A 27,351-nucleotide genomic window follows, 5' to 3' on the forward strand; every position below is an offset into this window, starting at 1 on the left:
AGTAGAATCTTTTGTACCCAGTCTGTCATTTAATCTCCAAAATGGCCACACACATCTCAAAGTGACCTCTGTTGTCATTTGGAATAGAGAAGGTATACTTAGAACAGTGAATTTTAAGAAAAATCTGCACCGTTGAAAACCTTTAGGCATGCATTTAAGTAGAGGATAGTAATAACATTATTAACTTCCTATTTAGAGCAGGAGTGAAAAATTAAGAAGAAATGCAGAAAGAAAAAAGGAATGGGAAACAATTAATAGGATAGCTCAGAAGTGAAAAGAACCTAAATGTCAATCAACTGCTGAATGGATAAACAAATTGTGGTGTGTGTTTATATATATAGTATGGAATATTATTTTGCCATGAAAAGGGAGAAGTACTAATACAAGCTACAACATGGATAAACCTTGAAAACAATATGCCAAGTGAAAAAGTCACACAAGATCACATACCGTATGATTCCACTTACGTGAAATGTCCAGTAGGCAAATTCGTAGACACACATAGTAGATTCATAGTTGCCAAGGATTGAGGAGAATGGAAAGGGAGTACTAATGGGTATAGGTTTCTTTTGGAGGGTGATGAAAATGTCTGAAGTTAAATAGTGGTGATGGTCACACAACTCTGTGAACATACTGTTGTGAGATAATAGAAAATATATATTGGTTCTTCTCCCCTGTTCCTGGCATAGAGCTCTTAAAACTCATGTAATTTACTCAGTGATAAGAACAGTAGGAGCATCTCTTGTTCTAATGTTCGTCTTTTACCTCCATTGATGACACACGGCTCCTAAAAGCCTTATAAATTTCTAAGTGATAGCACTAAGAACAGTTTGTTCTGTTGAGGTGATTCTAGGTGGGCTCCTGGACTGCTCCTGGGTGGGGGCTGGTAAGCAGAAAGACCGACTCATCATTAGAAGTTTGGCATTTTCAGCCACACTCCTAAGTGTGGCTTTCTCATAAGAGAAAGGAGGGGCTGCAAATGGCATTAGAATTTGATCATACCTATGTGAGAAATCCTCCATAAAATCTCAGGGATGTGGGGTTCAGAGAGCTTCCAGGGTGGCAAACATGTGCACAGCAGAAATGAGTAATGTACCGCTCATTTCAAGGACAGAAGCACCTGCAGTTGGGACCCTCCCAGGCCTTACCCTGTTTATCTCTTCATCTGGCTGTTGATTCTGGTCCTTTATCATAACTTTTAATAAACTGGTAAATACAAGAAAGTCCCTGAGTTCTGTGTGCTGCTCTAGGAAGTTAATCAAACCTGAGGAGAGAAGGGGTCATTGGAACCTCCTATTTATACTATTTGGTCACCTGGGCTTTTGTCATGCATCTGAATGAAGTTGGGGTAGGGAGAACAGTCTTCTGGAACTGAGCTCTCACTGTGGGATCTGACATTATCTTCAGGTTGATAATGTTTGCATTGAGTTAGCTTGTAGGACACCGAATTGGTGTCACAGAGAATTGCTTGTTATAGGGGGAAAAAACCCACATATTTGATGACCAGAAGTGTAAGAGGTAAAGCATTCTAAGTAGTAAAGGAAACACACAGTAGGAAATAACTGAGTTTTTCCCTACAAAGGGAAATGTAAAGACCAGACTTTTTCTATTACAACTATAAACAACTGAATTGTATACTTCATAAAAAGGTGAATTTTATAGTATGTTAATTATTTCTCAGTAAAGCTATAATTTTTTTAAAATGAAAAGGACTGAGAGTGGTTATGTCACCAGCATCTATATAAGGATCTGTCAGAGGCATCAGCCTAAGAAATTAATGCTAAAAACCCTGAGGCTAGAAATGAATCAGGTTAGGGAAGTTAATAGCATAGAAATTTAGGAAATAGTTTTCAACAAAAACACCATAATGGACAGTACCAAACATGGAGGAGTGTTGGGTACAACCAAAAACTGCATTGTCTTTTGATGTATTTTATGTATGAACTATGTATTATTTTACTCTTGCTATTTTACTAGTAGCTGTCTTACCTGAGTTTGAGCGGGTGTTCTCAGCTAGGTAGTGAATGCACCACACTAATGGCCATTCTAGGAACATTCTTTGATGTCACAAATATGGAACACCTGACTGGGCTACGAGAGTGGGGTCAGTATCTGTGGATGAAAACACATAAGGGGTACGTGTTTTAGAAGTAATGATTCTGCGTTTTCTTAGTTCTCAGTTAGCTTAGTTCTTGTTTATTTCTGCCTCAATTGAGCCACCCTCAGGAAGTCCCCCCCACAGCGTGGCCTTTCTGGTCCTTCCAGCCGTCCATCCCTTTTATTTATGCATCCAGCTGTTCAGTCCTCTTTCCGTTCTAGTCCATTTCATAGACTTACCATATTGTTCCCTCAGCTATTACAGTTCTCTCTGCTTTGAGATGTCTCTTGAAAACTCTCCAGTGAAGTCTTCCAGAGGAAATAGTTTCTGGATGTATCTGTCCAAGAGTTAAATAGACAGTTGTTTCAAAGGTATAAGTTCCAGACTCTTGAGTTAGCTGTCAGGTATCTCAAGGGTCTCTGATAGTCCTCATCTCTCCCTCATTTTACTTTGTTTTGCATGTCTGTTTGCTAAGGTGATAAATTTCCCCCTTATTGCCTTGATGCTGTCTTCTCAGCCTACACCGTTCTAAAGAACCTGCTGAGAATTTAATTTTTTCGTTATAGCTTTCTTCATAAAATTTTCCATTCTGATAATTCCTTGACTCTTAACACCTATATATAATTCTGTCAGGTCACAATATTTGGAAACTTCATGATCTTACAGAGAGAGAGAGACACGTGTACATCTAGAGATGTCTGGTGAAGAAATAAGAAAGTACATCTGTTAAGGTGTGTTTTATTATTCATAGTGGTTCCCCCAGACTAAGGTTTCAGTAGACTCCTCTGCACTTTTGCAAAGCACTGGCAGTGTGGTCTCACTGATGGTCAAATGGGAAGGTGTGGTTTTTATGCATTATTTTGCATATTCAAGACAATAAGCCTTAGTGTTATATTTAGAGGTGAAAAGCATTTGAGTAAATGAAAGTGTTATAGTCTGTTGTCTAATTAAATTATGTATTTGTGCTGGGGTGATTGACGTATCTTCATCTGTGCTAGATTTTATGTTAAATTGCAGTCTGTTTTGATTTTTGTAGTAGTACAAAAGCATTTTAGTAAAATACAAAAATGCCTAAGTTACTGTACAAAGAACAATAAAATACAACATAGGGACTTAGAAAATAATGCTGTTGATCTCATGGGTGTCATCTTTGACTACTGCTGACAGTTGCATAGTGCGTTGTCTTCTGCTGAGCTTTTTGGGAGCAGACTTTCTCCTTGAAGTCACTTTGCCATTTTATTTTCCTAATGACTTGACATATTGTGTTGTAGGGTGACAAACAGTATTCTTCACACTACCCTCCCTTGTTTAACTGTACATCTTCTTCAGCTGCAAAAGCAAAAGACACCTTAACCAAAATGCAGTTGAAATTAGAATTCAGAAGGGAAGGTACAGAAGAAAGGTAGAGCTAAGAGGCACGGGTTTGTGTTGGGAAGACGGGCTTTGCAGCTACATCCTTATTTTAATTCTGGCTCTAGCCTTGACTCTTTCTGGGGTTGGGGCAGTTGAGTTAGCCTCAATGTATTTCGTTTTCCTCATCTCTAAAATGGAAATAATATAATAGTTCCTACCAAACAGGAGACTGAACCACAGTGTTGATTGTTGCAAACAGACATTAACTTTGGATTTAATTTTGATTTCATTAACAGATTTTCAGTGAGCATCTCCTATGGGTCAAATGGGTCCTATATTAGATGGTAGATATACAAAGGAGACCAGGAAGATCCCGCCCTTATCTTCATAGGGCTCAAACTCTAACATTGGATTCTTAAGTTGTGTCCATGTCACTGCGTAGAATAGCAAAGGTACAGTAAGTGAGTTGGTGGTAAAATTTTTAGTGCTGGTAGGGCAAGAAATGGTTCTGCTATTTTCCTTAAAGGAAGAAGCTAACTTCCTAGCTTTGATACACTTCGGAAATTAGAGACACGTGGTCTTATAGACTGTGAAGTAGATTGCCAGTAGTGCATTTATCCTCATCCAAGTGAATCCGTTTTTATTTTATTTTTTTAATGTTTCATTTATTTTTAAGAGAGAGAGAGAGAGAGACAGTGTGAGCAGGGGAGGGTCAGAGAGAGAGGGCGACACAGAATCTGAAACAGACTCCAGGCTCTGAGCTCTGAGCTAGCTGTCAGCACAGAGCCCGACGTGGGGCTCGAACCCACGAACCATGAGATCATGACCTGAGCCGAAGTCGGAGGCTTAACCAACTGAGCCACCCGGGTGCCCCCAAGTGAATCCGTTTTAAAACCTTTAGATTTTAAAGTGGCACACTGATAAGTTTTTGTGTCATTATCAAAAAAAGACTTTTCTTACCTTAATTTCAGAATAATTAAAATTATCAATTTTTTTCCTTCTCTTTTTTGTTGTTGTTTGAAAAAAATAACACATATTCATTAGAGAGAATTCAGTAGAAAAGTTTGAGTGTTGTCTTGGCAAAAAGAAAGACGAAAATGGGTATGTAATAGGTTAACCTGTCTGTAGTGTACCTATGAGTTTAAAGAAAAAAAAAGGCTAACAGTCTAATAGAAGATTGAGTAAATAATAAAAATTAAAAATTCACAGAAAAGAAAGAACAATAGCCAATTAAAAACAAGAAAAGATGCTCACCCTCATTAGTGAGTGGAAATAACCGTTTTTTTAGCTATAATATCAAGCACCTGTGGGAAGGGAGGAACTACAACACTCATGTATTTGTGATGAGGATGTGAATTACTTTCCCCATTCTGGAACTAAATTTGGCAAGAAAAATAGCAAAATATCTTTCAAGGGAAATGGTACATACGTACTCAGGAATATTGTGCAGCTAATAGAAATGAGAACTTGTGATAACCTGGAGAGATTTTCATAATAAATTAAGGGAAAATAGAGCATTTTGCAAAATAAATTTTAGTATGACTCCAGTTTTCTATTTAAAATAAACATGTATTTGATTGTTACTATTCACATGAGACATTAAGGTGTTGCAGACTGTATACCAAAGCATGTTAATGTTGTTTACCTCTGGTCATTAGAATTAGCTAGTTGGGGGAGGGGTATGTTACCTTTATATTTGTTTCAATTGATACTTTTGGCATTTAAAAAAAGAAAATAGATAAAAAGCAACAAAGGTTAGGGAGATGATAAAAAAGCCCTTGGAGTCCCATTATTTGGATGTATAGTATCTATTTCTTTTCATAAATTGATGAATACTATACAAGCTATTTCAAAGTCTTTAAAACCAGTATAATTTTTTAGCACATTTATAATAGATACATGTGTATGCTTATGTTTTAATTCTTTTAGAAACCACCCAGACCATTTTAACACCTTTATTGAGGGGTAATTCACATAAAGTTAACCTCTCTCTACATTATTTAATGTTATTTAAAGTATTATATTAGTAGGGTTTTTTTTTTTAAACGTTTATTTATTTTTGAGACAGAGAGAGAGAGAGAGAGACAGAGCACGAGCTGGGGAGGGGCAGAGAGAGAGGGAGACACAGAATCTGAAATAAGCTCCAGGCTCTTAGTTGTCAGCACAGAGCCCGATGCAGGGCTCGAACCCACCGTGTCCGAGATCATGACTTGAGCTGAAGTCGGATGTCTAACTGACTGAGCCACCCAGGTGCCCCAGTATTATATTAGTTTTGATGTCTCTATATATGCTCAAGAAACCATTACCACCATCAAGGTAATGAATGTAATTAGTCACCCCAAAAAGTTCCCTCATCCCTGTTTATAAATTCCTCTGAGCTGCGCTTCCCTCCCTCCATTCCAAAGGCAAACACTGATCTGCTTCCTGTCACTATAACTTAGTTTACATTTATTAGAATGTTATATAAATGAGGGCACCTCAGTCAGTTAAGCAATCGACTTTGGCTCAGGCCATGATCTCACAGTTTGTGGGTTCAAGCCCCGTGTCGGGCTCTGTGCTGACAGCTCAGAACCTAGAGCCTGCTTCTGATTCTGTGTCTCCCTCTCTCTTTACCCCTCCCCTACTCATGCTCTGTTTCTCTCTGTTTCAAAAACAAGTAAACATTAATTTTTTTAATAAAAAAGGAATGTTATATTAATGAAGTCACAAAGCATAAACTTTTGATGGCTTCTTTCGCTCAGTAGGTCTATCCTTATTGTTGCATATGTTAGTAGCTCATTCCTTAAAAAAAAATTATTGATATACCGGGCACCACGTGGCCCAGTCCATTGAGCATCTGACTTCGGCTCAGGTCACGATCTCAGTTTGTGAGTTCAAACCCCGCATCAGGCTTTCTGCTATCAGGATGGAGATTGGTTCAGATTCTCTCTCCTCCTCTCTCCATGCCCCTCCTCCACTCTCTCTTTCTCAAATAAACATTTTAAATGTTTTAAAATAATAAAATTACTGATGTACTATGGATGTATCACAATTTGTTCACCTTTTGGTGGACATTTGGGTTGATTCTAATTTGAGCTGTTATAACAGAGTTCTATGAACATTTGTGTATAGGTCCTTTTGTTGTGGCTATATTTTGTCATTTTCTGGAGTAAATAAATAAGAATGGAATGTCTTTGTTACATATAAATGTGTGTTTTTAACTTTTTAAGAAACTGCAAACCATTTTCCAGATATTTTTCCATTCTAGATCCCCACCAGCAGTGTGGGAGAATTTGAGGCTGTCCTTTCTCTGGTGAATTTTCTTAACACCTTGCCCCAGAATATATTATGTATGTTATGTGTGGGTCTGCTTCTGGATTCTCTATTTTTCCACTTATCTATTTGTTTTTCTTGATGCCAGTACCGCAGCGTCATGATTTCCAAGGCTTATAATAATTCTTGTAATCAGATGGTATTAAGTCCTACAGCTTTATTCTTCTTTTTCAAACTATTTGGGCCATTGTAGGTCTTTTGCTTGTCTTTGTTAATTTAGTTTTTTTTTTTAATTTTTTAATGTTTATGTTTTGAGAGAGAAAGAGACAGAGTGCAAGGAAGGAGGGGCAGAGAAAGAGGGAAGACGCAGAGCTCAAACCCACAAACCGTGAGGTCATGACCTGAGCCGAAGTTGGAAGCTTAACCAATTGAGCCACCCAGGTGCCCCTGTTAATTTCGGTTTTCTTTATTTTTAAGTTTTTTTTTAAATCTAATTCCAGTACAGTTAACTATGTTAATTTTAGAATCAGTTTTCTCTACAGATTTTTTTCTATAGAAAAGCCTTTTGGTTGGGGCACCTGGCTGGCTCAGTGGGTAAGAGCATGCAACTTGATCTCATTCAAACCCAATACAGTTTACTTACACACACACACACACACACACACACACAAATAGCCTGTTGCAATTTGATTGGGTTTGTGTTGAATCTATAGATAGAATTGACATTTTACAAAATGGAGTCTTCTGACCTATGAGCATAGCATGTTTTTGGTTTGGTTTGGTTTATATTTTTTTTAAATTATTTTTTATTTTTTATTTTTTCCTAAATAGTTTATTGTCAAGTTGGTTTCCATGTAACACCCAGTGCTCATCCCAACAAGTCCNGAGCATGGCACATTTTGACATTTTGTCTTTTTTAAAACTCTCAGCAGTGTTTGGAAGGTTTTTATGTACAAGTGTTTTATAATTTTGTCAAATTTGTATCTTTAGATGCTGTTATAAATTTTTTCATTTCCATTTTTAGTTTTTCATTACTAGTATATGGAAATACAATAGAGCTTTTTTCAGTGTCTTATATTGCAATCTTGCTAAAATTTATTTAGTAGTTTTATTAGCATTTTTTGTAGAGATTTCTTTGGATGTTCTGTATATGTACTCACGTTGTTCCTGAACAAAGACCGTTCTCCTTCATTCCTTTTTTTTTAATGTTTATTTTTTGAGAGAGGGAGACAGAGTGTGAGCAGGGGAGGGGCAGACAGAGAACGAGACATAGTATCTGAAGCAGGCCCCAGGCTCTGAGCTGTCAGTACAGAGCCCAACTCGGGGCTCGAACTTGTGAACCGTGAGAACATGACCTGAGCCTAAGTCGGCTGCTTAACCAACTGAGCCACCCAGGTGCCTACTTTTTATTTATATATATATATAAATTTTTTTAAGTTTATTTTGAGAGAAGAGAGTGTGTGAGCATGGTGGGATAGGAGCAGAGAGAGAATTCCAAGCAGGCTCCATGCTAGCACAGTACAGACCCCACTGTGGGGCCCAAACCCACAAACTGCTAGATCACAACCTGAGCCTAAGTCAAGAGTCAGACACTTAACCAACTGAGCCACCCAGGTGCCCCCGTTCTACTTCATTTCTAACTGGATGCACCTTTTATTTGTTTTTCTTGACTTACTACACTGGTTAGTACCTACAGTATAATACCAACAGGATGCAGTCAAAGTAAAAGTTCCTGTTCTTGTTCCGATTCCCAGGAAGAAAGCATTCAATCTTCTCATCATTAAGTATGATGTTAGCTGTAGGTTTTTCAGTTGTCTGGTTGAAGAAGTTCTTTTTTATTCCTGAGTTTCTGAGAGATTCCTTATTTCAATCAAGAATACAAATAGGATTTTATCAAATATTTTTCCTATATATCTTGAGACATAGTTTTCTTTTGTTTGTTAATGATTTGCTTTATATTACTTGATATTTAAATATTAGACTGAATTTTCTCAGGGTCAGGAGTTCAAGCCTGACTGTGAGCTTACTTTAGTAAACGGGATATAGAGTTTGCTTTAAAAAAAAAAAAAAAAAAAATTAAAATATTGGACAAACTTTGCTTTCCTGAGATAAAATTTGCCTCGGATGGTTTTATTTTTATTACTGTTGAATGTGGTTTGCTAAAAATTTTATTTAGCTTTTTGGCATTAAGTTCATGAGGGATATTGGCCTGAAGTTTTCTGATAATTTTCCTGTTTGAGCATCTGGGTAATGCTGACCTCATAGAATTCAGTTTTCTAGAAAAGTTTGTATCAAGAATGGATACTGTTTCTTCCTCAGATGGTTGGTAGGATTGACTGGTGAAGCCATGAAAAAAGTATGACCCATAGTTACTAGAATTAGCAGACAACATAATTAGTAAGTACAGTTATAACTGCTTTTCATGTGTTCACAAAGTAGTGACATCCGTGACAATTAGGAAAACCTAAATGATGGAACCAGTAGACAGAAATTAGCCGTTAGAAGACTTCAGTAGCACAATCAACCAGTTTGACCTGATTGACACAAAACACTTACCAAATAGCAGATACATTAGTGCAAATGGCAAATTTACCAAGATAGACCATATTGTGGCTTTATAAACAGGTTTTAATAAATTTCAGAGGACTCAATTCAAAGCTGGTCTGTTCTCTGACCACAGGGCAATTAAAATGAGAATCCGTAAGAAAAATATCTCTAGAAAATTCCCCAAATATACAGAAACATTTTTAAATAACCCAAGAGGGTTATCAGGAGGAAATCAAAGGGAAATTATCAGGTAGTTTCAACTGAATGGAAATGAAAACCCAAATCAGAATTTGTGCTTGAATTCATTTTCTATTGCTTTTGTAACAAATCGTCACAAACCGCGTGGCTGAAAACAACACAAATTTATTACCTTACAGTTTGAGAGGTCAGAAGTTCAAAATCTACTTCATTGGACTAAACTAGAGATACTTACAAAAATGTATTTTTTCTGGGGGCGCCTGGGTGGCTCAGTCGGTTAAGCGTCGGACTTCAGCTCAGGTCATGATCTCACTGCTTCTGGGTTCAAGCCCTGTGTTGGGCTCTGTGCTGACAGCCAGCTCAGAGCCTGGACCCTGTTTCAGATTCTGTGTCTACCTCTCTCTCTGACCCTCCCCTGTTCACACTGTATCTCTCTCTCTCTCTCTCTCTCTCTCAGAAATAAATAAAATATATTTTTTAAAAAAAATTTTTTAATGTATTTTTTCTGGAAACTTTGCTTTTTCCATTTTTTTAGAGTCTACCTATATTCTTTGGCTCTGGCNCAGAAATAAATAAAATATACTTTTTAAAAAAAATTTTTTAATGTATTTTTTCTGGAAACTTTGCTTTTTCCATTTTTTTAGAGTCTACCTATATTCTTTGGCTCTGGCTTTTTCTTCATCTTCAAAGCCAGCACTAAAGCTCTCTGATTCTCCTGCTTCCCTCCCACTTATACAGACCCTTTTGATCCCATTGGATCCACTAGGTTAATTCAGGATAAGCGCCTCTAAAGTCCTGAGATGCCTTAACTTAATCACATTTGCAAAGTCAGTTTTGTCATGTAAGGTAACATATTCACAGGGTTCAGAGATTGGGATGTGGATATCTTTGGCGGTACATTGTTCTGCCTACCACAGGCTAAAGTAATATTAAAGTGGCAGTTTACACCACTAAATACACATATTAGGAGAGAAAAATGGTCTCAAATTAATAACCTCAATATCCATCTGAAGAAACTGTTCAAAGAACAAATTAAGATGAATAAAATGTGAGCTCCAATGTAAAACTCGGTGTCTAGCTGATAACACCATATTGTGTAACTGAGATTTGCAAAGAGAAAAGAACTTAAATGTTCTCAACCCCCACTCCACATACATATATATATATAGAGAGAGAGAGAGGTCTCTCTCTCTATATATATATGTATTGAAGGTGATAGATGTGTTAATTAACTAGATGGAGGGAATCTTTCCACAGTGTATGCATATATCAAATCACCATGATGTACACTCTAAATATCTTATAATTTTTTATATCGATATACCTCAATGAATCTGAACATTTTTTTAAAAGAACAAGTTAAACCCAAGAGAAATAATAACAGGAGAAATTTTAAAAAATAGAAAACAAGAAAAAATCAAATGAAAAAAGTATTGAGAACATTAAAAGTATTAACAAACCAAAAAAAAAAAAAAGCCTACGACTTGACTGTTTCCTTGATGATGTGTAATGTTACAGCTGGAAGTGAAAAATTTTGTTTTTAAATTTACATTTTTATTTTAATTCCAGTTAACATAGAGAGTTACTAGTTTCAGGTGTACAATATCGTGATTCAACATGGACGTCAAAAATTTTAAATTGTGTTGTAGATGTATGTTTTTGGTAGAATGTAAGTCTAGAATCCTCATTTTGTTTTCTTTTCTGGTTTCAGTGCTAGACCCCAGGCAGACCAGCTTATACTATTCAAATTTATGGGAAGAAGTCAGAGAGCATTTTAACATATAATGGGAAGCATAATCGCCAAGCCATCCATACATTTCAAATAGTAACCTCTAAGAAGATGCTGTAAAACCACTGACAAACTTACTCTCTAGTGTTTCTTTTGGTTGACATCTCTCAGTGACCCATCATTTTTACATAGTATATCACCATTATTATTTTTTTCTAGTTTATATGAAAACTCCGTTGGGAAAAAAAACCTACCCTTCTCTCAAATTGGTTTTTCTTTGCTCTGCCCCAGTTTCTTTGAAAAATCATCAATATTTCTTCGATTGGATCTGTGGGAGAAAAAAAAAGACATTAGAATCCCCAGCCTCAAGAAACTTAAGATAAAATCGTTGAATATGATGTAATCAGAATGAATCAATGCCAGCTTTTAGGATTTCAAAACCCAGATGAATAAAAGGAAAATAAAATGTGAAAAAATGAGAGGAAAGAGATTAGAATTGAGTGTTAAGAGTGGGAACTCTCACTGGTAGTTCCATCATGGAACATTCTCATTCTACTCTTTGCACTACCCTGTGACAATGTAAAGAGACCCTTCCCTTACCAGTAGTGAAGTGTCTATTCCTAATAAGTCTTCATAGCCCCTTAGTGTTGGGTTTCTTCAGTCCAGAGACTCAGACTCATCTTAAGTCTTAGAACTAAGGAATTCATGCTATTTTCTAAATGACTAGAGCGCTAGAAGGGTGACTTTTTATAATCCGGGGTCTCTTATCTGGTTGTTAGGTAGCCACAAGATCATCAACTGATTTGCTCCTTTTAGGCACTCCTAAACCATCTCATTCTCAGTACTGGATTAAAACCTCCTGCCAAACCAGGAAATGCTCTTCACAAATGTAGAAAAGAAAGAAGATAGTTTTATTATTGAATAAGCATTAAAACATCAGTGAGCATCACAGGCAGCCAACTAATAAGATTGCAGACAGAAGGAAATCTCACCCTTTCATAAAACCAGGCTAATATAATTCAGTACATATGTGTTCTCGAGATAATGATAATTTGTCTTCATGTAGCAGGATTATACCAGCACCATTGCTGTTCTAGTTCATCCCAAATTCTCTTGGTAGTTAGGGTGTCCATCCCTGTTAGTCAGTTGCCTTTATCCAAAGGAGAAATTAAACTTCGTGTATGTTTATGGTAAGCAGGTAGTTGCCTAGAGGAGACCCCCATGAGCAGAAGGAGAGAGATGGCTCCCACACTCTTAAGTAAAACGTCCTGAGTTGTAAACTTGCCTATAGTCTTCTTCAGCATTTAAAAAGATTTATACATATATCAGAGGGAGAGATGAGAGAGTTACAAGCTTTCTCTAGGCAAGATCTAAGAAAAGGGAGAGTAGAAAAGGTCTTTTTTTGGCAGCAGAAAAAATTGAAATTTTATTAACTCTTAGCTTCCTGGTTACCTAGTTGACTAGTGAATAAATAATAAAGTAGAAATGATATAGTAAAGGGAAGCAAGGTTACCAACATGGTATCTTTAGTAAAAGTTGTTTTCACATATATATTGGAAAGCCAGTGGAATACGTTGATACTAAATATTTACCTCTCATATGTAATCACCTCTTTCACATTCTTTTAACCTATGTGGAATGATGATGTATCCGCTTCTTGGTACAGAACTAATGTTTTCGTAGAGTTCCATGAGTTCTCCCACTTCCTCTGTAGATCAAAAACCATATACTGATTTCACCCATATGTGGAATTTAAGAAACAAAACAGATCAGGGGTGCCTGGGTGGCTCAGTTGGTTAAGAATCCGACTTCAGCTCAGGTCATTATCTAATGGTTCGTGGGTTCAAGCCCCACATCGGGCTCTGTGCTGACAGCTAGCTCAGAGCCTGTTTCAGATTCTGTATCTTCCTCTCTCTCTGATCCTCCCCTGCTCATGCTGTCTCCCTCTCAGAAATAAATTTAAAGAAAAAAAAAAAAACATTTAACAAAAGAAAAAGAAGCAAAACAGATCACCATAGGGGAAGAGAAGCAAACATAAAATCAGAGAGAGAGACAAACCATAAGAGGTTTGCTGGTGGGGTGTTGGGTGAGGGGATGGGCTAAATGGGTGATGAGCATTAAGGAGGACACTTGTTGGGATGAGCAGTAGGTGTTATGTGTAAGTGATGAATCAGGAGAATTCTGTTCCTGAAATCATTATAACACCATATGTTAACTAACTTGGATTTAAATTTAAAAATACAAATAAAATAGGGATGCCTAGGTCGCTCAGTCAGTAAAGTGTCTGACTCTTGATTTCAAAAATAAAATAATTAAATAAAAAATGCATAAGCAAAGTTCTAATATGCTCAGTCAGGTTAACAGTTCTTAAAATTTATTTTAGTAGTATAATTTTATAAAGAGCAGCCCTAAAAATCTACAACCAAAGACCTTCACTCCAGTCATATGAGATAAAATAAGCTTGAAACAATGAATAAAAATCAGTTTTAAAAGTTTCACTCTTTTATTTCTTCAAATTTTTCATTATTATAATAAGTAGTGAAGAATGGAGAAAAGCCGTCCACTGTTCAAAGATACAGTCTGAGTATTAGCATTAAATTTTTCTTCATTTTCCTCTAGTCTTTACATAAGTATTTTACATGGTTATAAATGTAGTATGGATATAATTTTTTTTTATTTTGCCTTTTTTCTTTTTCAATCTTCTCTTTTTTAAGCCTTTGACCCAATCTAACTAGCTAAAAGCTAAATCTTTGCTAAAAGAACAAATCATAAAAATCTTTGCTGTTACTTGGTCCTGGTCAGTAGATTGAAACATAAACAGTTTATTTCCATCTGAAGGTGGACTTCCTATGGACTAGTTAGGAATTTTTTCTTTCATCCTACTTTTTTTTTTTTTTTTAATATAGAACTGTATTATTATTAGATTGAGAACCTTATTGTACAACGTTTTTTATGTTTATTTATTTTGAGAGAGAGCGAGAAAGTCAGGGGGCGAGGCAGAAATGAGGGGAGAGAATCCCCATCAAGCTTCATTCTGTCAGCGAAGAGCCCAATTTGGGGCTCCAGCTCCAAACCATGAGGTCATGACTTGAGCCTGAAATCAAGTCTTAGACACATAACCGATTGAGCCACCCAGGTGCCCCCTTCCTACTTACTGTTGACTAAAGTGACTTAATAAAAATCGTGCATATCTAACCCTTTTATAGTTCTTCTTACTGTATTTTATTTAACTTTATCTTTCATGATTTACTTGCTTTCAAACTTTCCTTTTCAAATACCAATCTGTGAAAAATTTTTTAACCTCCTTAATCAAAATTTAGTAGATTGAACATATAGGAATTTTGACTAAGTTGATTTGTTTTGACAGTTTACGGAAAGATCAAAACTATAAAGCTTTACGTTCTTGTTTGCAGTTCAGTTAATACAAAGATTATAAAACTATACAGTGTACATATACTTGTATCCTTTAAATGCTGGCAAGCAAATAGGCCAGAGTATTCACAGTATCTCAGAGATAAGATATTTTTCTAGCTTTATATCTGTCTAAATTTTATGAGTGGATAGCTTGCAGCTCTCAAGAGTTCAAGCTTGCAACTTGATGTGGGGCCTGTAGCTCTTCTGTAGACCATCTTCTACTTAATCATGCAGCAATATGAGCCTAATCCGAGGTGTGAGCATTGGGAATGGACTAGAAAGGAAAGAACAAATCTGAGATGATGTCTTAAATAGAATTCTCTTATTCTAGCTAATTCAGTATTAAAATTGTCTTGTTAAATCAGAGAGTTGATGCCTCTGTCTCTCTCCCTCCCTCCCTCCCTCCCTACTACTTCTTCTCCCCACTGTAGCACAACCAAAGTTCACTGCACCTCCAATTATGGTAAGAGAGGGATTGTATATCACAGCCTCACCAGATGCTAGGTATGTGGGTATCTGTGTTCAGGTTTTCAAAGGATTGCATATCTCCTTCTTAGTGCCTGCTTTCTCTCACTCCTTTTGTGCATTTATTTCTAGTTTAAATCAGATCTTTAAGTATCCACTTAGAGTGAGTAACAATTTCTGCTATTTAAGTAGCTCTTTTTTTTTTTTAATTAATTTATTTATTTCTAGGAGAGAGAGAGAGTGTGTGAGCAGGGGAGGGTCAGAGAGAGAGGGAGTCACAGACTGAAACAGGCTCCAGGCTCTGAGCTGGCAGTCAGCACAGAGCCCGATGCAGGGCTCGAACCCACGAATCGTGAGATCATGACCTAAGCAAAAGTCGGACGCTTAACCGACTAAGCCACCCAGGCGCCCCAAGTAGCTCTTTCTTAAAAACCATGTTAAATGTTTTATGTTGTTCAGGAAAGAAATGTGTGGGTTTTTATATTTTTGAGTTGTGGATATGGTTGACAATATTCTTGAAAAATAAAGTTCATCTGCATCTCTGGGTTTTGTTGGTTAGAGGAAACTATTCATGAGTGCGTATGTCATACTGAAGAATCCTTCATAAGTGGTCTTACCCTTTTCTGTGACTGGAATTTAGAGCTAAATTTGTGCATATATGAAATAAAATTTAAAATAAAATGTATGGGGCACCTGGGTGGCTGAGTCAGTAAGCATCCAACTTCAGCTCAGGTCACGATCTCCGGGTTTGTGAGTTTGAATCCTGCATCAGACTCTCTGCTGACAGTGTGGAGCTTGCTTTGGATCCTTTGTCCCTCTCTCTCTTTGCCCCTACCCTGCGTTCCCTCCCTCCCTCTCTCTCTCTTCAAAAATAAACACTTAAAAAATAAGAAAGATAAAATGTACGTGTTTCTCAACTCTGTAACTCTTGAAAAGGATTCTGCTGTGGAAGCAGAATTAATCACAAGCCTGTTGGAGAGATGCCCATAAAACAGACTGATTATATTTACAAGTTCCATAAAAAATGAAGACGACTACATGCATACAGACCTGAATATACATATTCAATATAAGACTGTGAGGCAGTAGCAAATTGCCCATGTTTACACCCATGTTTACCAAAGTCTTAGTTCCATACTTTGAGAAAATAGTTTACTTTGAGTAGGTTACCAAGGAAGAATAATAATGGTCTAATGTTTTTTTGTTCATTATAGTCCCTGAGGAGAAGGCTTTTCTATCTAGTTATAAAAAATGAGATGTATGTAACAAAGGAGATTTACAGAGTATTTTTTTGATGGTACAGTAATTTTGAGAAGAATTGTTAAATGTTTCCTTTTCCTTGTTTCCCAGAACCGTGTAAGTGTCATGTTCTACTGTTCTTCTGAAAAAGAGTGATCCGTCCAGAGAGATGGGTTTAGTCTTAATAAGAAATGTTATCTTTCTGTAGGGAAACAGTACGTGGCACCTTTCAGCTTTGTGTTTATTTTTCTTTTAATTTTTTTTTAATGTTTTATTTATTTCTGAGAGAGAGAGAGAGCGTGTGAGTAGGGGAGGGTCACAGAGAGAGGGAGACACAGAATCCTAAACAGGCTCCAGGCTCCGAGCTGGCTGTCAGCACAGAGCCCGATGTGGGGCTCGAACCCACGAACCGTGAGATCATGACCTGAGCCAAAGACAGTCACTTAACTGACTGAGCCACCCAGGTGCCTCTGTAGGATCCTTTTAATAGCTTCTTTCTGCTATCTTATATTTAAACAGTCTTTAAATTGCACATCCAAGCGTTGAATGATTTTGTGGAATTTATAAGCCAAATGAAAATTTAAAAATCCCTTGTAGGGACATCTCGGTTACTCGGTTGGTTAAGCGTCTAACTCTTGGTTTTGGCTCAAGTTGTGATCTCAAGGTTGTGTGTCAGGCTCTGCAGTGTCAGTGCTTGGGATTGATTCTCTGTCTCCCTCTTTCTGCCCCTCCCCTGCTTTCTCTCTCTCTCTCTCTCTCTCTCTCTCTCTGTCTCTCAAAAATAAGTGGATATTCTTCAAAAAGAGTGGCTTTTAGGGGGCGCCTACGTGGCTCAGTTGGCTAAGCGTCGGTCTTCAGCTTAGGTCATGATCTCACGGTTTGTGGGTTCGAGCCCCATGTCAGGCTCTGTGCTGACAGCTAGCTCAGAGCCTGGAGCCTGTCTTCTGATTCTGTATCTCCCTCTCTCTCTGACCCTCCCCTGCTCACACTGTATCTTTCTCTCAAAAATAAATAAAACATTTTTCAAAAATTAAGAAAAAGAAAAAATACATTTAAAAAATCCTTTGTAAGCTTCATTTTCCATCTAGAACTTCTGATATGATATAATAATAGAGTAAAAATTAGATTTTCTTTCTTGATTTTCTCCCCAGCAGTATGAATGACTAGACAACAGAACTGATCTGAAATGAGAACTGAATGTTGAACAAGTGCCACCTAATTCAGAGTGTCTTTTTGTTGTCTAGAAAGCTTTAAAAAACAAGCTGAAATTCGATATTTTTTTGTAGCTTAGATATCATCTAACCTTTGTAGTTGAATATGTAGGGGACCTGAAAACTGTGACTTACTTTAGGTCACATAGTTTATTAATAATAGAAGCAGACCCATGTCTAGAATTGGCTGGTAGGCCAATGTCTTGTATAGATACCACATACTGAATTATGTGCTTGGCTGTGTCCTAACCATGAAACAGAAGGAACCTAGACCACTGGTTAAAAGGCTGTATGTACTGAGGTGAAGTGTGTGCCTAAGACATGTGCCATTGCCATCTCTGAGCCACAGCTACCCAGTTACTGACTTGATCGTTCTGCTGTTTCTTCTGTATGGGTGAAGCCCCCTTTTGGTGTGCTAAATTTGAATACAAGTGTCATTTAGATTTAGTATTTCCAAACATGACTTTGCAGTGGAAAGTAACGGCCCTGATCTTCTATTTCAGCTCAGACAGCTGTAACTGCACCAAAGATGTGGAAAAAACCAAAAGATCAGACCCGAACCACTGAAGAGGTGTTGGAGGCAGATGTGGAGGTAAGGGTCAAGCAGTAAATCTCTTTAGCTGGTGTTAGGAGTTGTGGTGCCATTTTCTTCAACAAGCATACGTTTTCATCTCTTTTTTGACATCCTTTTTTCAAGCCAACATGAGCTCATAGTCTGACTTTTTTTTTTAAGTCCACTTACCAGTTTCATCAGATTCTTGTCTCTCTTTAGAAATGTCTCTTCAGCAAAACTAAATTACTGTTTAATTTTGGGTTAATATCTTAACCCCCTCAATTGAATTTGTCCTTATATTAACTGGATGGAAAGACTAATCTGGTAAAGAAAAATGGAAAGTTTTTTCAAATACCCATTAGCAGTGGTGATAGAAATCATCAGGTATATTCTAGGGAAATTCATTCTGGATCTGTCATCTTTTAACTGTATCCCAGGAACATAACTTTGCACATATGATTTATCTGTTTGAACTAAACCATTCCATATTTTACTATAGGTCACAGCACAACAGGAGACAACATGAGAAGAAATAAGGGCAGAGTTAGTCCTAAGCAGAGTTCTAACAGTTTCATGGTCTATAATCATAATTATAGAAGCTTATAAAGCAAGAGTAATATAAAACATGTGTATGTTGCTTTTTTTCTTCTTGAGCTCTTAACGTCTGCTTTATTAAAATAATTTTTATTAAGTGTAAAGGTGATTATATTAAAATCTAGAAATTATTTTAAAGTGATTTTAAATGCATTTATTTCAAAAGACTTTTCTGTCTAGTTATAATTCTTACCCTTCCGAAGCAGCTCACAGCACCCTGTGTTAGTTACTCCCTCCTGTCCTGCCGCTGCTGTTACATGACGCTCTACTGATGTCACAGTTAGTCCCATAGCAGCCACTAAAGTGTTTCACGGAAGTGACTTCAATGTGGTTATCAGGGGATAAGAATTAGCAAGAAGTTGTAGAGGTGCAGATAGTTGCTGCACTTGTCTTGCAGTTGAACCAGAAAATGTTGCTCCTACAGAGAATAAAATACCTTCCAGAGGCAGAGGAGTCGAATACATTTCTGGTTTGGCTGTAAGAGCTTCGAAAACTGGTTACTCTTTAAAACTTTTTTTTTCTTTTAATGTTTTATTTACTTCTGAGAGAGAGAGAGAGGGAGACACAGAATCTGAAGCAGGCTCCAGGCTCTGAGCTGGCTGTCAGCACAGAGCCCGATGCGGGGCTCGAACCCACGAACCGTGAGATCATGACCTGAGCTGAAGTCAGACGCTTAACTGACTGAGCTACCCAGGCGCCTCTGGTTACTCTTTAGATTCCACTATTTTTTATTTGTTTTCTTGTTATACTTTATATTCCTTTGCTGGATTTCTAAGCATTACTAAATATTAAATGGGGAGGCCACCACTACTGTGCCTGCAAATATTCATTCTCTTTTGTAGATCAGAGACTGGCAAACATTTCCTTTAACAGTTCACATAGTAAATAGTTTAGATTTTATGGACTATATGGTCCCTGTCACAGTTCTCCTTCTGTTGTTATAGGCCACACACAGCCATAGATAATGTGCAAATGAATAATTGTGACTAAATTTCAGTAAAACTTTATTGATAGACATTGAATTTGAATTTCATGTAGTATTCATGTGTCATATAGTATTCTTCTTTGGAATTATTTCAGCTACTACAAATGCAGAAACCGTCCTTACCTTGCCTTGCCCACTATACAGAAACAGTTGATGAGCCAGATTTGGCCCATGAGCCGTGGTTTGCTATACTTCCTTCAGATCGTTACTCTTCATACATGAGAACTATTTTGGCTCATTTTGAATCCATCACTTTTTTCTTAACTTTACAATTTAAGTATTTTTGATTATTTGCACACAGACCTTTCCCTCCAACCCCCAGAAACCCTAGTTTTCTTGTCTTTCCTAAATTTGAGCATTTATTAGAGTAGTTTAGTATATACTGGGTGTCATCTGTATTTTCACTGATTATCAAGCTCTCCTTTTCTTAATGGATTTTTCTCAGCCTTTAAAAGAATATGTTTCAGGTACCAGCATATTTTAAGTTATATATTAGGTTTTTATATCATTGCAGATATGTTATCGAACTCTAATAATTGTAGTATACAAGGATAACATGAGGGATGGTTCATCTTAAAATTGATGTTCAAGGTATCTTTAAAATATGTTTTTAAATTTTAGGATATTTTATCAGTTATACATAGTTGTCAGTCTGCTTTTCTAGCACTTTAAAAACTCATGAGTTAAACAAGCAGTTTTATCACCTAAATTCTTCTTTTAATAAGTTCCTGTTAAAGTTTAACATTTGACTTAAACGTTTGCCCATAAGTATTTTCCTTCTTGGATCTGGTTTTCTTAGTAAACAGTTTAGGAACTGTTAGATATTTAGAGACTAGTTTCATGTAGCTTCATCTGGCTGAAAGAAAAATAATAATCATAAATATTTAATCCAGCTAATTTTGTGGGTTCCCTTGAAATATATCCTTCTAACAGTATCCCTCAGACACCTCAGTGTTCTCTGTGCCCTCTGAATTATGGCTTGTTATTCATAGAAACAAATTTCTGTATACTTCTTTTTCTAGTTAAAAATTAATTTTCCAAGTAATACGTTCTCTGCTTCATATCCAACAGATGTTCTCTTGTTGATTTTAGGTACAGATTGGAGTACATTATATATTTTTCTCTAAAACGGCATTTTTCTTCATTTTATAAGATCTGAAATCAGAACTCTAATTGTATAATTTAGTTCTACTGCTGTTTAATAAGGTTAAGTACCATTGACAGACTCCCCTGCCAAATTATTAAAGATCTTCTTGATGATCTATACTTAGAAGGTCTAGACTACAATACAGTATAAAAGAAGAAAAATAAGGTTGTTGATTCGTGATTCAAACTTGGTAGATCTTTTTTTCCCTCAGACTTTAAAAGATGCTCGCTCTCTGCCTTGATTTAAAAAGAAATCCTTTCAGCCTTTATTTTCTTGAAATTTTTATGTCTTTCTTTTGATTATTTCCACACTGTGTTTTCCTTTTAGGAGAGTGGGGAAAGCGAACATGCACACATGGGTATGTGTGTGTATGAGCGCACACACATGCGTTTGCATGACCTTTTTGTTTTCATTATAGAAGCAAATCCAAAAAACCATCTGTTTCTACTTATAGCATTTTAAAATTTAGTCTTTTCCCATGATCTGATGTAGAAGGAAACTTACAGCGTTATACCTGTTAAGATATTTCACTTATATAACAAAGTAAGATTTGTAATTCCTTAATTTTTTTGACAAAACATAATTTTATAAAGCAATTAGGGTAATCACTTGTTTATATGACATTAAAAAAATTTTTTTAATGTTTACTTTTGAGAGAGAGAGAGTGCGCGCGCACACACACACACGCACACACATGAGTTTAGGAGGGACAGAGAGGGAGATAGAGATAATCTCCAGCACTTTCAGTGAACCTGAGCCTACATCAAGAGTCAGATGTTCAGCTGACTGAACTTCCCAGGTTCAGAATGTATATGACATTCTTTCATACAATTCTCTGTTGAACAAATTCAACAGAGCTTATATTTTTGGCTCTCCAGGTGTGAATCTATCGGTTAGAATACCTACTTCCTCTGAGTGCTTGTTCCAAAGAATTGTTTTTAGAGTACTTACCTTTTATGATAAAGAAGGACTTAAAAGTTCATAGAGAACTCTTCCCTCAGGGAGTTTTGATGGTTCATATATAGCCCTCAAAAAATTCATTTTTCTTTGATACCTTGAAATTATAGTGGTCAAAAATAATCTGGTGAATAACTTCAATTCGATTTTGCTTTTTAAGAGTAAGATGCACCAGAACCCAGATTTCTCCCTAAAGGAATAAGTGCCAAGCACTTTTCCATATATAATTTGAATAAATTCACCACAGTAGAGAATTCTGAGAACAAGTAAACAAAAATAGATTTTAACTAACAGGTGGCTTCTTTGTAAAATGAGGGATAATCCAGCTTTGTGGGGCCCAGATACTTTATTCATTGAAATTTCCATTTAGCAGCAAGAGGGTAGCACAAAAATACCCTCTAATGTTTCTTTTTATATTTGTTGAGCCTTAGTGGAAGGGGTAGGAGTGCTTGATTTAGATTTCTGACTAGGACTCTTTCATGTCCATCAAGTGCTAGGATTAACAGTTCTTTCCATTCTGTCCTTTGGTACATTTAGATTTCATTAGTCATGTTAAAGCATTTCGGTAGCCATATGACTTGTCTTCTGTATCCCAAGAGATGAAGTGAGAAAAGCGTTTTAAATAAACCTAGCATTCTAGTCCCATATGCTGAACACAGACATCCTTGTTTTGAGTGACATGTTTTCTTTTGCCTTTTGAGGGGTTAGGTGTGGGTCTTCATACATATTTACATGATAAAAATGATGTAACCTCTGTCCTCACTTATGCTTTAGCCTAAAGCTGAAGAGGAGTTTTCAGGTGACAAAGTACTTGAATCTGAACAGGATAAAATGAGCCAAGGGTTTCATCCTGGAAGAGAACCCTCCGACCTAAAAAAAGTAAAAACTGTGGAAGAAAACGGAGAAGAAGCTGAGCCTGTACGTAATGGTGCTGAGAGTATTTCTGAGGGTGAAGGAGTAGATGCTAATTCAGGCTCCACTGATAGTTCTGGCGAAAGGGTGACATTCCCATTCAAACCAGGTAAGTGGATCCCTGCCTTCCTATGTGTGTCTTATCTATTCACCTTCACTCTACTATCACCTTACAGAAATGTTGGCTCCTTGTGGAGAAACATTGGATGGAAGGAAGAGGCTCATCACAGGGTAATATTTACAAAATTGACGAGCAGACTAGCAGGCATAAGCTAGTGACTAGCAAATCCAGAGTTCTGTGTGGGCGGAACTGACATCTGATGCTGGTATTCTGCTTTTACTGGCATTGGAAGAACAGCTGGCAGAGATATGCGTCCTTGCTGGGCTGGTGGAACTCAACAAGAGAAATATAATTTTATTTAGTTTATTTGAAAGGGCTATTTCAGTGCTGTTTTGTGTTCATCATTTTACAAGCCTTAATCACTTACCCTTACTACATGCAATGCACTGAGATTTTTTAGTCTCTTCCCTTCTTTTAAAAATGTTTGGTTATGCGGTGCCTGACCAGTTCAGTCAGTAGAGCATGCAGTTCTTGATCATAGGCGTCTTGGTCATAAGTTCAAGCCCCACATTGGGCATGGAGCCTACTTAAGGAGAAAAAAATTTTTTAATGTTGGTTATAATTCACCAAATTAATTTCATACCAGGAACTTGTTGACAGAAATCACTCTGTAGAATGGAACTGTGATAATCAGAAGCATATGATTAGGTTATTATGTACCTACAGTACCGTGCCCCTTTGAAATACATGGTAAGTCCCAGAGGGTCTTTCATCTTTAGGTACCGTCCAAACATAAAACCTCTATCCCAATATATGTAAACTGTGGTTGGTTTGAGATTAATGGAGAGATTTGCATGGATATGTGGGGAAAGGTGGTTCATTTGATAGAAAGTTTGGGATGAGTGCAAAGTTATTTTTAGCCAGCCAAATCTGAGTGACTTATGTGTGAGGTAGGGTTTGAATGTAAAATGTCAGACCTTAAAAATAATCCATAGACAGTGTCTTTCACACTGCAGTTTTTAACCCTTTTAATAGGTTGTGAAGTAGTAAGGTACAACCAACATTTTAAAAAATCGAGAACAAAGGGGTACAGGGCACCTGGGTGTCTCAGTCAGTTGAGTGTCTGACTTCAACTCAAGTCATAATCTCACAGTTCATGGGTTCAGACCCCACGTCCAGCTCTGCACTGGCAGTGTGAAGCCTGCTTGGGATTCTGTCTCTCTCTCCTCTCTCTGCCTTTCCCCCACTCATGCTTTCTCTCTCTCTCTCTCTCTCTCTCTCTCTCTCTCTCTCAAAATAAATAAACTTGAAAAATTTTTAAAAATAAAGTGGAGAACAGAGTAAAACAATGTCAGTGCACTACTGGAGTAAGGGTAAATACTGTTTAAAGAAACTTTTGTATGTTTTATATATGTATTTGTTCTGGGTCATAAAATCATTATATTTCTTACTGTGAGTTGTAGTCAAAAATGTTTGAATGTCACTGATTTTTTTTTTTTGAACGTCACTGATTATTGATACCACCTTAATATACTAATCTTTTTGCTACCAGTAAACTGCTGCTAATTGGCTTTATGAAATCATAAGGCTGTTCTGTAGTAAATTTTTTTTTATTTTAAGGATTCAGTATACTGAAATTAATTCTAAAAATCTAGGCCTCTGTCATATCACGAAGCACTTATGGGTACCAACAGTCCTTCTCCTGAAGTGATTGAGACACCATTTTAGGACCGTGTCAGTCATGTCTGTGTGTGTGTATGTGTGTGTGTGTGTGTAAATGCATACGTGTGTGTGTATTTTTAGTAACCTCTGTGCCCAATGTGGGGCTCAAACTCCCAACCCCAAGATCGAGAATCACATGCTCTGCCAACTGAGCCAGCCAGGCACCCCCTGTCAGTTATATTTTTATCCTTCAATTTAGCATGGAAAAATCAAAACTATATATAAGTCACAACTTATATTGAAAAACTAAACTTCCTTTTGCCTCTGTAATACATACTAGCAGTAATTGGGAAAAGGGCAATTTAAAATTTAAGATCCCAGGGGTGCCTGGCTGACTCAGTCAGTTAAGCATCCTACTTTGGCTCAGGTCATGATCTTAAAGTTCATAGGTTCCAGCCCTGCATCAGGCTCTGTGCTGATAGCTTAGAGCCTAGAGCCTGCTTTGGATTCTGTATCTTCCTCTCTTTGTGCCTCTCCTCCATTCATACATTCATTCTCTCTCTCTCTCTCTCTCCCTCTCTCTCTCTCTCTCTCTCTCCCCCCTCCCTCTCCCTCTCTCTTTCTCTCAAAAGTAAATAAATATTGAAAACATTTTTTAAATGAAAATAAAATTTAGATCCCAATAAACTGCCTGCCTTTTAATGAATATAATAAGGTAATAAGGATTTCGTTGAAAATATCTGTAGTATTCTCACAGGCCATCATGAGTCTGTCACCTACACATTAAAAACCACTAATATACGGGGCGCCTGGGTGGCTTAGTCGGTTAAGCGTCCGACTTTCGCTTAGGTCATGATCTCAAGGTTCGTGGGTTCGAGCCCCACGTCGAGCTCTGTGCTGACTGCCAGCTCAGAGCCTGGAGCCTGTTTCGGAGTCTGTGACTCCCTCTCTCTCTGACCCTCCCCTGCTCATGCTGTCTCTCTCTCTCTCTTCTGGAAATAAATAAAAACATTAAAAAAAAAAATTTTTTTTTTTTTTTTTAAATAAAAACCACTAATATAAAGGAGTATTGTCATGAAGTGATCTGGGGCATGGTTTTGATGAGAGTTTTGTTAATTAAAAGAAAAATACTGTGACTTGCTTTTATTCAAAAATTTCAAGAAACTCTCTAACTTAATATGATGAAATTAGGATTATGAGAAATGATAGCTGCAACAATAGTCATGGTAACCAAGGAATGCTATGGCAAAAAACTAATTTGAAGTTAATATTAAAAATATAGGCTATGCGAAGTGCCTGACTGGTTCAGTCAGGAGAGCATGTGACTCGATCCTGGTGTTGTGAGTTCAAGCCCCACGTTGAGTGTAGAGATTATGTAAACAAATACAACTTAAAAAAAAATTAAGAGTGTGTCAGGATTTTTGAAGAAGGATTTGTGCCTTCCCAGTTTAGTCTCAGCAAGCAAGTACATTAATTATTTTCTTGGGATTAAACTGTAGTCAGCAGTGATAAGGGGTTATTATCCAAAATATGTAAAGAACTCATACAACTCAATGAAAAACAAACCCCAAATAATCCAATTTAAAAAATGGGCAAAGGACTTGAACAGACACATGAGAAGATGCTAAACATTACTAATTATCAGGGAACTACAAATCAAAACCACAGTGAGATATCACCTCATACCACAATGAGATTTGTGAGAATAACTAGCATCAGAAAAACAAGAAATAAATAACAAGTGTTGGTGAGGTTATGAAGAGGGAACCCCCATGCACTATTGGTGGGAATAAAAGCATTGCAGCTACTATGGAGAACAGTATGGGTGTTTCTCAAAAAATTAGAAATACCGTAGGGCACCTAGGTGGCTCAGGCGGTTAAGCATCTGACTTCTGCTCAGGTCATGATCTCATGGTTCATGGGTTTGAGCCCCTGCATCGGGCTCTGTGCTGACAGCTCAGAGCCTGGAGCCTGTTTCAGATTCTGTGTCTCCCTCTCTCTCTGACCGCCCCTGCTCATGCTCGCTCGCTCTCTCTCTCTCTGTTTCTCTCTCAGAAACAAAGAAAACTTTAAAAAAAATTTTTAAATAAAAGATAAAATAAAAAGTAGAAATCTATATGACTTAGTAATTCTACTTTTGGGTATTTACCCAATGAAAACAAACATAGAAATTCAAAAAGATATATGCACCCTCATGTTTTTTGCAGCATTATTTACCATAGCCAAGATAATGTAAGCAACCTATGTGTCCACTGATAAATGAATGGAAAACAAAGATGTGTGTATATATGTGTATGTGCCTGCATGCGTGTATACACACACTGTGCAGTATTACTGAACTGTAAAAAAGAAAGAAATCTTGCCATCTGCAACAACATGGATGGACCTAGAGGATATTATTCTTAGTGAATAAGTGAGACAGAAAAAGACAAATACCATATGATTTCACTGATATGTGGAATCTAAAAAACAAATAGAAAAACAGAAATAGACTGATAAGTACAGAGAGCAACCTATGATTGCCAGAAGGGAGGTTGATGGGTGGTGGGCAAGAATGGTAAACAGATTCAGAAGGTCAGACTCTCAGTTACAAAATAAAGAAGTCACAGGGACGTAAAGTACAGAATAGGGAATATAGTCAATAATATTATAATCACTTCATATGGTGACAGATGCTTAACTACACTTACTGTACTGAGCCTTTAGTAATGTATAGGATTGTCAAGTCACTATCTTGTGTACCTGAAACGAATACAATATTGTAAATCAACTATACTTCAAAATTAGAATAAACAGTTGTCAGGGGGTGAAAAATTTGTATTTAGCTGCTTATTAGCCTTTTCAGAATCTTAAAATAAATTGTGTTTGTTTTGTGTACTTTTGCCACCCCCTCCCCAAAAATATTTCCAAGTGAACAACCATAGTATCCTTCTTTTATATGAAACCAAAGAGTATTATAGATTCCTTATTTCTA

The 27,351-nt window shown here is 36.9% G+C and overlaps 1 protein-coding gene and 1 long non-coding RNA gene across 21 annotated transcripts in view; one reads left to right on the top strand and one right to left on the bottom strand.

The window, feature by feature from the left end:
- EIF4G3 (eukaryotic translation initiation factor 4 gamma 3) overlaps positions 1 to 27,351 on the top strand; it is a 242,454-nt gene that overhangs the window by 135,046 nt on the left and 80,057 nt on the right. For all 14 annotated transcript variants that reach the window (XM_077775599.1, XM_077775601.1, XM_077775586.1 and 11 more), the window contains 2 exons: positions 18,010 to 18,098; positions 22,517 to 22,763. In XM_077775599.1, coding sequence (XP_077631725.1) covers positions 18,010 to 18,098; positions 22,517 to 22,763 — 336 coding nt within the window. The remainder of the gene's footprint in view (positions 1 to 18,009; positions 18,099 to 22,516; positions 22,764 to 27,351) is intronic.
- Positions 1 to 27,351, bottom strand: part of LOC144241142 (uncharacterized) — an 87,088-nt gene that overhangs the window by 25,664 nt on the left and 34,073 nt on the right. For 6 of the 7 annotated variants that reach the window (XR_013337973.1, XR_013337972.1, XR_013337970.1 and 3 more), the window contains exons 5-7: positions 11,432 to 11,505; positions 2,338 to 2,435; positions 1,990 to 2,112 (exon numbers count right to left, since the gene is read on the bottom strand). This is a non-coding gene — a long non-coding RNA (uncharacterized LOC144241142). Of the gene's footprint in view, positions 1 to 467; positions 634 to 1,989; positions 2,113 to 2,337; positions 2,436 to 11,431; positions 11,506 to 27,351 lie in introns of all 7 variants that reach the window. The other variant, XR_013337976.1, reaches the window with a different exon arrangement.

This window comes from Crocuta crocuta, unplaced genomic scaffold (genome assembly GCF_008692635.1).
Source record: "Crocuta crocuta isolate KB4526 unplaced genomic scaffold, BGI_CrCroc_1.0 scaffold127, whole genome shotgun sequence".
In the NCBI taxonomy this organism is placed as follows: Eukaryota; Metazoa; Chordata; class Mammalia; order Carnivora; family Hyaenidae; genus Crocuta; species Crocuta crocuta.